At 42.6% G+C, this 10995-nt stretch overlaps 1 protein-coding gene across 1 annotated transcript; it reads right to left on the reverse strand.

Moving 5' to 3' along the window:
- Window positions 1-1396: 1396 nt before the first annotated feature.
- Window positions 1397-2791, reverse strand: LOC132388815 (muscarinic acetylcholine receptor M2-like). The gene has a single exon (XM_059961236.1). The coding sequence runs from the start codon at window positions 2789-2791 to the stop codon at window positions 1397-1399; it is 1395 nt and encodes a 464-aa protein (XP_059817219.1).
- Between the last annotated feature and the right edge of the window lie 8204 nt (window positions 2792-10995).

The following is a 10995-nucleotide window of genomic DNA, read 5'->3' on the forward strand; positions in this document are numbered from 1 at the left end:
GTCCAAGACCTGTGTCAATATCAAGAGTCAGTTATTCCTGACTTTCCTTGCTTCCTTGACACACCTAGCCCTGTTCCTAGTCCCTCAGTGGCTGTGCCTTGCATTTGGGTCCGCCACCAACGCCCCCCTTATACAAGTGTTTAATTTTCGAAGCAACCTATTAGAACTGCAAACTAAAAGGTAATGAAGTATGAATCCATTAGAAACACAAAGTTATTAGACGGACAAAATACAATTTTTGATACTGAGTAATATTATAAAAATGAACATTACCCCTTAAATGTGCCTATGCTGAATTTTATAATTCAGGAAAATGGTTAATTACCATTGGTTAATTGGGGCAGCCGCTTATTTCGGACAATACTTAATAAAAAAAATAAATTGAAAAAAATGTAATTTACTTGGAAAACTATGCCACTTAATTGTGAAAGGAATCTGTTGCCAAACAGGTTCTAACTAGTGTGAGGTACATGCATGCTATGTAACCATTATACACTACGCTTTAATTAAAACAACCGTTTTAAATGGCATCCCTTGCGTGCTCGTTTTCAAAAAGAAGTGACTTTTGTCATTGATCGCAGGCAAGTGATAAACAGTAAGACAAACTGGAACTGTTTTGCTCACTGCGGTTTCAAGCATGCAGGCTTGCGGATGCCAGAAACGGTTGGGGTGAAATGAAACAATTTCAATACTTCATCTAGTTAGGTACTATGATTAATTTAAAGGTATCAGCAATCATCTTGAATGTTCCAATTGAAATGAGGATTTGGAGGTTCCAATCATCGCCAGCACTGTTTGAAAGCTGTCCACTCTCTGCACTTGGTGTCTCTGATGATTTTGTTTATTTACAGTCAATCAAAAGAACATGTCAGTGTACGCTTATTAAATTAAAGCACAATAATTAGAAACTAATACAGTTTTATGTACTGTAGTGATTTTGGTTGTGTTCTAATTAATTCTGTATTTCCTTTAAATACATAGTTTGTTACTTAATTAAATGGTAGCTTGTCATTTTTTTATACCCTGTTAAATATTTCCAGGAAACATCGGCTCATTGGGGTAATCACTTAATCGGGCCAGAATGTCAATTCCCAGTGTCCCCCGATTAACTGAAATGCACTATATTTGAAATTTCGGCAGATTCATTTCCGACTTCAAACAGAAACATTATAATAATCAGCACACTTTTCATATAAACAAAAAATTAGAAATTCATTGTCCATAACTGAAGTATGCTTTCACCATATTACAGATAATATCTACTTCAGCCATTACTGGCGTGCTGAACATTTTACTTTCATACATTTATGATAAACATTATGAAATTCATCTATAACGTATAAAATGTTCATGGAGACTATCTTTTTGTTGAATTTATCTTATCTTATCTTATTATTTATCTTATGTTTTTATATTGACAGAAGAGAAGATGTTTGAAGGTTTTCTTGAAGGTAGCATTGCATAGTGCATAGCAGGCTGGGTTTAGAGTACTGTTGATGTAACAGAGCCAGTATCCAATAGACCATACTGTGTTAGGGACGCAGACTGAACATAACGTGTTAATGAGAACCATGACATTGTAAGGGGTCCAGGTGATGATAAATGCCAGCAGAATAGCCAAGACGGTCCTGGTCACCTTATTCTCCCGGGTTGCAGCTCCCTTCTTTTTCTCAGCAGGGGTCTTTGTCATCTTGTGGGCTGCGGCGAGCTCTCTGTCTTTACCATTCTTGCTGCTGTTTTCTGACACCATTTCAATTGTGGTAGCACAGTAGTCACTCTTTTGGGATTTCGTGACAACCTTTATGCTGGAGAGCTTGGAGCTGTCATTGCTAAATTGCCTTTGCTCACTGGAGATGTTTGAGCTCTCATCAATCGTTCTTTCCTCCGTCTGGATGGAAGGGACGACACTGAAGAAAGTCGAGTCATTTGAGACCCCCTTTTCCTCTCCTTGGCCACAATAATCCGTCATTACTTCACCAGCTGCCTTGCCGTTCTGTGTTTTGACATTCTGCATCTCATCAGGTACACTTGAAATGTTGTTATTATTCGATTTCATTCTTTTGCCTCGCACTAACCAGAGAAAAATGGTACCTTTGTTTGACTCTGGCTCTTTCTTAACCTTCTTGACCCGACTCTTGCTAGCACGGGATATGTGCACATACAGAATAGTCATGGTAATAACTGGTAGATAGAAGGCTGCTATTCCAGTACCAAAAGTGACAACTGGATTTGAGAAGAACTGTATATGACACTCACCTACTTTAACTGTCCGTCCACCTACAATGAACTGCCAGAAGAGAATGGCAGGAGCCCACAGGATAAATGACAGCACCCAAGCAGCTGCAATCATCATCCGTGCCATCTTGGTGGTTCTCTTCACAGGGTAGCTGAGAGGCTTTGTCACACAGAAATATCGGTCAAAGCTGATGATAAGAAGGTTCATGACAGATGCAGAACTAACAACATAATCTAGAGCCAGCCACAAATCACACACCACTGGGCCCATGGGCCAGTAGCCAAAGACGATGTAAATGGTGTAAAGGTTCATGGAGAACACACCAATAATCAAATCGGCACAGGCTAAGCTGAAAATAAAATAGTTGTTAATTGTATGTAACTGTCTGTTTACTTTGATAGAAAGCATAACCAGAATGTTTCCGATAATGGTCACCAGACTCAAAGATAATGCTACAATCACAATGAAGATTAGTTCAACTGTTTTGTAAGCCCTCCCTCTTTCAATGTATGTTAGGTTGCTGAGCGATGAATTTGTCTGCGTTAAATTAGCCATCCTTTCCCTCTGAGTTAGCATTGAAGCGGCCTGAACGTAGAAAATAGTAGAAAAAGGAGAAAATATTAGCAAACAAGCAATTAAGGATTTCTAATTGAAGCCTCACCAGGAAGAACACAGAAGACCATCCGTTGTAAAAAAAAAAAGATTATTTCTGAGGGATTAATTTTTAAACAGAAATCACAGAGATCACGTTTTGTACGTACAACATTACGTACGTAATTATGAATTAATAGTTAATAGCTAAATACTATTACCTAACTGAATGAAGATGTTGATACCCGACATTGCAAACATGATTTCATTGGATTGGTCCACCTTTATGCACTTAAAATGATGGGAAACCTCTGACCCTTTTGTTCCCTTATGTGCACGTGCTTCAAAAGGAAAAAACTATATGAACAAGAGAAATCCCAGAAATGACGCAAGAAAAACAGATGCACAGGATCATTCCTCTCCTACAGGAGGAACAAACACCCAATCCAATAAACTTGCAGTCAAAAGTAGAAATGAAGCAAAGTCCTTGAAGGAGAGAAGAATCTTGGATTTAGTTACGTCAGATCAAGAGCATGTGTTTCAAAACAGACTGCTAAAGATCCATGTTAATGGTGGTTTAACACAGTTGATTTCCCCTAGTTATGAAACCCATGAGAACGTTAAACAATGATGGTCTAATTTTCTTGAAACTAATAGCCTAAGAGGGGAGGTTATGACTTGTACAAAAGGATAGTTGACACCTGAAGCCAAGGGGCAGCAATATCCTGTGGACATGTTTGCTGAATCTGTGGGGGATGGTTTAAACTAATTAGGCAGGGAGGAAGGAAACAGGAATTATAGATCTGAAGACGGGGTAGATGATATACAAGTAGATGCAGAGTGTAGTGATACTGTGAGGAAGGACAGCCTGATGATAGGGCAAAATTGCAGCCACTGGGATGAGTTGAAGTCTAATATCGTGGCAAAATCGTAGAGGGTAAGGAATATATGTCTGAAGGTATCATATCTGAATGCACACTGTAGAGTTTATGGAATAAGGTAGAGATTACAGTTATGACATTGTGGGCATCACTGAATCGTGAATGAAAGAAATTCATAGTTGGGAGATTAACGTCAAAATACATTGTAAGGAAAGGACAGTCAGGTAGGCAGAGAGGCTGGAGTGGCTTTGTTAGTAAAAAAATGAAATCAGATCCTTTGAAATAGGACACATTGGTTTGGAAGATGGAGTATCCTTGTGGGTAGAGTTAAGAAACTGCAAGGGGAACGAACCCTGATGGGAGTTGTATCCAGCACTTTGAACAGTGGCCTAGATGTGGGGTACAAACTACAACAGCAGACAGAAGAGGCATATAAAAATGGAAATGTTACAATAGTCATGGGCTATTTCAATTTGCAGGTAGATTGAGAAATTCAGGTTGGGGCCGAACTCCAAGAGATGGAATTTGTAGAAAGCGTTCAAGCTGGGTTTCTGGAACCTGTTGTGGTTGAGGCCACAAGGTGAAAAGCAATTCTGGATTGAGTGTTGTGCTGTCAACCAGATTTCATTAGGAAGTTTTAGGTAAAGGAGACAGGTATCGTAATATGATAAATTAAAACTGCAGATTGGGAGGGAGAAAATAAAGTCGGATATATTAGTATTTCAGTGGAAAAAACGAATACTGTAACAGAAGCATGAGAGAGGAACTGGACAAGTTTAATTGGAAGAGGACAGTACCAGGGATTAGAGCAGAACAGCAATGGTCGGTGTATCTGGGAGCAATTCAAAAGGCGCAGGATAGATACATCCCCTAGTATTCTGAAGTTAACTGTGGCTGACAACCGAAGTCAAAGACGGCATAGAGTGAAATGATAACAGTATACAGCAAAAATTGTGGGAATTTGGAGGATTGCGAAGTTTTTAAAATCTAACAATACGCAACTAAAAGTCAGAAAGAGAGAATAGATGAAATATGAACATAAGTTAGCCAATAATGTGCTGATGCCAAAACTATTTTTTCAGAAATATAAAAAGTAAAGGAGAGACGAGAGTGGACATCGGAACACTGGAAAATTCCGCTGGAGAGGTAGTAATGCGGGAAAAGAAATGGCAGACAAACTTAATACGTATTTTCTGTCTGCTTTCACTGTAGAAGACACTAGGAGTATGCCAAAAATCCAAAAATATTGGGAGCATAATTGAGTGTTGTTGTTATTACTAAGGAGAAGGTGCTTTGGAAGTTGAAATGTTGAATCTGAAAAAGGTAGCAGAGGAGGCTGTAGAGGTATGAGTCATGATCTTTTAATAATCATTAGGTTCTACAATGGCTCTGGAAGATTCGAAAAATGCAAATATCACTCCACACTTTAAAGCAAAAGAAAGAGAATTATTAGCCAATCATCCTGACTTCAGTAGTTGGAGGTGCTGGAATTATTATTAAGGATGAGGTTTTGGTGTAGTTGGAGGCACATGATAAAGCCGGCAAAATCAGAGTGGTTTCCTTCAGAGGAAATCATGCTTAACCAATCTGTTGGAATTCTTTGAGGAAATCACAAGCAGGATAGACAACAGAAAATCTGTGGATGTTGATTACTAGGAGTTACAGAAGGGCTTTGACAAGGTGCCGCACATGAGTCTGCTTAGAAAATTAACAGCCCACGGCACTAGAGGAAAGATACTAGCATAGATAGAAGGTTGGTTAACTGGCAGAAGAGAAGGAGTGAGAATAAGGGGACTTTTCTGGTTTGCTGCAGTCAATTAGCAGTGTTCCACAGAGGTCTTTGTCGGAGTCGATACTTTTCACGTCATACGTCAATGATATGGCTGACTGAATTGATGGCTTTATGCCAAGTTTCAGTATTACACAAAAAGAGTTGGAGGGGCAGGTAGCGTTCAGGAAGATAAAATCTGTCGAAGGCTTAGACAGACTGGGAACATGAGAAGATGGAATATAGTGTACGGAAGTGTATATATAGTCATGCACTTTGGTAGAAGGATTAAAGGCATAGACTATTTTCTAAATGGAGAGAAAATTGAACAATCAGAGGTGCAAAGGAAGTTGGGACTCCTTGTTCAGGGTTATCTAATGGTTAACCTGGGGGCTGAGTCAGTGGTCGCTTTCATTTCAAGAGAACTATAATATAAGAGCAAGGATGTAATCCTGGGGCATTATAACCATTGGTCAGACCACACTTGGAGCACTGTGAGCAGATTTGGGCCCCTTATCTAAGAAAAGATGTGCTGGCATTGGAGAGGGTCTATAGAGATCCATGGGAATAAATGTTTATCAATGAGGAGAATTTGATGGTGCTGGGCCTGTACTCAATTTAGTTCAGAAGAATGAAGGGGGATCTCATTGAAACCTATCGAATATTGAACAGCTAGAGAGAGAAGATTGAGAGAGGATGTTTCTTATACTGAGGGAGACTAATTTTAATTAGTTTCCGGTATGCTCAGTTATTTGCAGCATGAAACATTTTTTCTCAGTTTTCGTTACACCTCTGACAGATTTGTGAAGTGTATACAATTATTTTACATCAGCAAAATCACAAAATGCTGGATGAACTCAGCAGAGATTTACCAGCACATCGTGTGTGTTGCATTAAATTTACAGCATCTGCAGATGTTTTCGTATTTTTTCTACATCAGCAACGTGTTCATTTGTCCGTTGCTAACACGACGTTGATCTGTCTATTATATCTCTGTTCGTATCTGTGTTTCGCTTGAGCGCGCGCGCATGTGTGTGTGTGTGTGTGTGTGTGTGTGTGTGTGTGTGTGTGTGTGTGTGTGTGTGTGTGTGTGTGTGTGTGTGGTGTGTGTGTGTGTGTATGTGTGTGTGTGTGTGTGTGTGTGTGTGTGTGTGTGTGTGTGTGTGTGTGTGTGTGTGTGTGTGTGGTGTGTGTGTGTGTATGTGAGTGTACATGTTTGTGTTTGGCCAGGAAGGTGTTGAAGCATTGAAAGGCAGTTCAAAATGGGAAACTGCAGGGGCAGAAGTTCGTTGTCGGTTGGGCGCTGTCGGTGTACCTCGTTTACAGATGTACAATTAGTCAGCAAATCCCTAAAATCTGTAAATGTGACTGATCTGTGATGAAGACAGTCTTTGTCATTAGAGCTGCCGCATTATTTCCTCCAGATGAATCACTGCTTAGATAACGCCCAAGCATTTTTGGTGCAGTTGTCTTCGATCGCCAGAATACTTACATCCGAGACAATAATTTTAAATTAAAGTGTTTGTTCAAGAAGCTGTAACTAAGAATGTTAGTCAGGGATGCAACCATATCTCAGGAGACCGATACTTTTTATAAACCAGGGCCGTTTTGACGAAATCAGCTCAAAGTGTCTGCCCGAGCTGTGGAGTCGGGAGTAACAGAATTCATACATTCTCACTGAAATGGATTGTTCTCTCATCTGGCAGACAGAAGAAATCTACTGTCCTTTTATTTCAGCATTTGGAATTCCCGGTAGGCCGTAATGTCTCCTGCCGTTGATGGGAATTGAAGTTTAATTATAATATTGTGATCGCTTCTGTCGCTGGTTTCCACTGTCACCTCTCCAGTCCCGGTGTTCTGCATTTCAGGAATGGAATGGAAACACCGGGGATGTGTATTATGGCATCCGGATCGAAAACAAACTGATGCAAGAATTTAGCGAATCGGCCAACATCTGTGGAACTGAACGGGTTAGATAGCGTTCTTCCTGGTGTTTGTATTCAATAATTTGATGTTCTGGTTTCCGTGCTTTGGTCTTGTAGCAGCTGCCCTGTATTTGGGAATACTGGGTTTGCACAGCCCGTTGACACTAAACGAATTGATTGTCTGCAGTTGCACTTGAACGGTTGTCTGAGCTAGGTGCAACAATAAAACTATCTTTTGGTAGTAACAATTTAGCAAATGTGAGGAGTTCTTTTTCTCAACTTGCTGTTCTCTCTCTCTCATCCAGCGAACTTGATGGCGATTGTGATCCTGTCCCGAGGAAGGTGCGGTCTTTCCAAATGTGTCACTCGCTACCTGGTGGGAATGGCAGTGGCCGATCTCCTGGTCGTTATCTCAGATCCGCTGCTGGGGTGGACTGCATCGTTTTATTTTCCCCGATCATTCATTTTCATGACTCCTGTGTGCAGTCTCGGTGGATGGCTGGTATTTGCAAGCACTGCCACTTCTGTCTGGCTGACTGTCGCTTTTACCGTCGATAGATTTGTGGCTATTTGCTGTGAGAAGCTGAAAACAAAATATTGCACCGAGAGAACGGCGGCTGTGGTTATCGGGACAGTGAGTGCGCTGGCCTGTTTGGAGAGCGTTCCCTGGTACTTTGTATACGAGCGTAGAGAATTAATTGATGGCGTTCCCTGGTATTGTGCTCTTACATCGAGTTTCGAAAACGATCCCGCATGGACCGCTTTTGAATTGTTTTACCGCGTTTTAACCCCTTGTGTTCCATTCTTTCTGATTTTGCTGTTCAATATACTGACAGTCAGGCGGATTCTAGCGGCCAGTCGAGCCCGCAAGGTGCTCCGGGGACAAAACAGTGGAGAGGCTGACAGGGGCCGGGAGATAGTGAACCGTCGCAAATCCATCGTTTTGCTCTTCAGCATATCCGGTAGTTTCATCTTGTTGTGGGTAACACGGGTGGTATTTTATATCTATCAACTAATTTCAATGAGATATGTTTATTCTGTCCCGAACCCCTGTTACATCGCAGAAGAGATTTCCGCGATGCTGCAGGTTCTCCGTTCCTGCACCAACACTAGTATTTGCGGACTGACTCAGAGCAAATTCAGAGAGGAACTGAAGAATGCGGTGAAATGCCCGTTGAATCGGATTTTTATGAAGAGAGTTAGAAAACAAACAATGTGCTGAACAGAAATACAAAGTAAACATGAGAAAATCTCTTAGATCCTCGAAGTCCAAAAACAAAACACACAAACTGAAGTTCCTGATGAATGGTGTCCGCCTCTGTTTATTCTTTCCCATAGAATTTTCCTTTGCATAAACCCTCCCTCTCTTATTAAATTGAAAGTTTAGGAGAGCCTGTTACACCTGTTTCTCGGTTTTGACAGCACTGCCTGATCCCCGAGTATAATATCGTCTGCATGAAACACTCCTGCTCCTGTCGTGACCTGTCGTTACGTACACGCTCTTTTTCTCCTCCTTCACTACCTATGGGTTCTCATTCCCTCTGCCACCTTCAACTGTCTTCCAGCTAGAGTACTTAAACTGAGCTTTAGAACACAAAACACCGTACGGTAAGAATACAGATACTGCTACAGCCGCTGCCAGAGCGGGAGGGTGCACGGCTTCACAACATCTAGCACGATACCGGAAAGGCACTTACCTTTATGACTGCTGTCAGCAATTGAGCGGTGATGGAGCGCCGGGAGGGAGCGCAACATAGACCCAAAGTGATGGACAGCAGGCGAGTGAGAGCAAGAGAGAGAATGATAGAGCGAATTATATCAGGAATTTGGTATGCCAATATTCTCAGACGTATGGATAACAAGGAGGAGGAGACTTTAGGTCAAAGAGCAGTAAGGTGGTTAAAACCTTCTGGGATTTAGTCAATGAGGCGACCGACACACATTCAGGCAAACATGCAGTAACAAACTGTCATCATGGTCAGCACACCCATAGTGCGCTAGGGGATAGGGACAATTTCTAAAACAATCACTCTCTCTCTCCCCCTCTTCCTAAGTCAATCTTCCGGGACCCCAATCACGGTCTCTCGCTCCCAATGGTCTCTGCCACTTTCGCCCTCCCCTCTGGATCGCTCTCCACACAGACTCTCTTCGCTCCTACTCTCTCTTTCTCTCAGTTGTACTCCATTATCTCTCCCCCTGGTGTCCCTGTCTGCTCAAAATCTCTCTCCCTTTCCCTCTCGCTCTCCCAAATCGGTTTCGCTCTCCCCAGTCTCTCTCACTCTCGCCCGTGTTTCGCGCTGTCCTCAGTGTCTCTTCCCCTATTTCCACTCACCGCAATCTCGCTCTCCCCGTCTCTCTCTCTCCCCTGTCTCTTCTCTTCCAGTTTCGTTCCCCGTCTTCCTCATGTCTCTCTCCCGGATCCTCATTCTCCCAGCCACTCTCTACAGCATCGCTCTCTCACCGTCCCTCTCAGCCCATTATCCCACTCTATTCAATTCTCACCCCTTCGATATCTCAATGTCTGCCATTCAGGCTCCCCTAGTCTCTCTCCCTCCTATTCTCCTCGATTTTTCTACCCCTCTCTCTCTCCACTGTCTCTTTCATCCAGTTTCATTCCCCGACTTCCTCACGGCTCTCTCCCCGATTCTCAGTCACCCTGCCGCGCTCTCCAGCATCGTTCTCTCCCCGTCCCACTCAGCCGATTGCGCTACTCTTCTTCTATTCTCTCCGCCTCGAACTCTCACCGTCTTCCCTTCATGCTCCCCTAGTGTCTCTCCCTCCTACTCTTCTCGTCTTTCTTTGCCGTCTCTCTCTCCCGCAGCCTCTCGCCGTCAGATTTTTATCCTCCCCAAAGTCTTCACGGGTACTGGTGAGCATTAAAGAAATTGCCGGGGATTCTTCATTGTTACCTTTTCATAAATACTCTTCCTGTACCAGGATTTAGAAATGGCGAGGACAGGAAATTAAATTCCAGCTGCAGCCACTAGATTCATTTCCAGTTCCATTTCCCACCCTTAATAAATGAACTGCTCTGATCTCAGAGGTTTTATCACAACGATGTTTCCATGAGGCCGACATGATTCCTATGGAGTTATATATGCGTGTTTACTTTTCCGATGGCCCAATCAAATCGGGAGCGAGACAGGAGGCAATTCAGAGACCTGTGAGTGCGTTTACGAACGGAACTTTCGAGAGCTTTCAGCTATTGTTCAACTGAACATTTGAATTGGGACTCAGAGAGGAGGCTACTCCCGGGACCGTGAGGGTGATTAGGATTAAAGTTGTTCTCACGTTCTTGAGGTGTTTTTCTGCAGCACTGATCTCCCTCCCGGCACTTATCATTGTATGAAAAACAAGTGCTACAGCTAGCCCTACCAATTAGGGCCCCACACTGTCCTTTCAGATCAGGCGACACTCTGTACCGTGCTTCCGGTGCGACCTCCTGTAAAACGGCGAGACCAGTTCACCGAGCACCTATGATCTGTCCGCCGGAACCAGCGGGATCACCCAAATGAATTCTACTTCTCATTCCTTGTCCGATCTGTGTATCCATAGTCTCCTCAACTGCCGGGATTAGGTCACACTTCGGCTGGA

Source organism: Hypanus sabinus, unplaced genomic scaffold (assembly GCF_030144855.1).
Source record: "Hypanus sabinus isolate sHypSab1 unplaced genomic scaffold, sHypSab1.hap1 scaffold_417, whole genome shotgun sequence".
Lineage (NCBI taxonomy): Eukaryota > Metazoa > Chordata > Chondrichthyes > Myliobatiformes > Dasyatidae > Hypanus > Hypanus sabinus.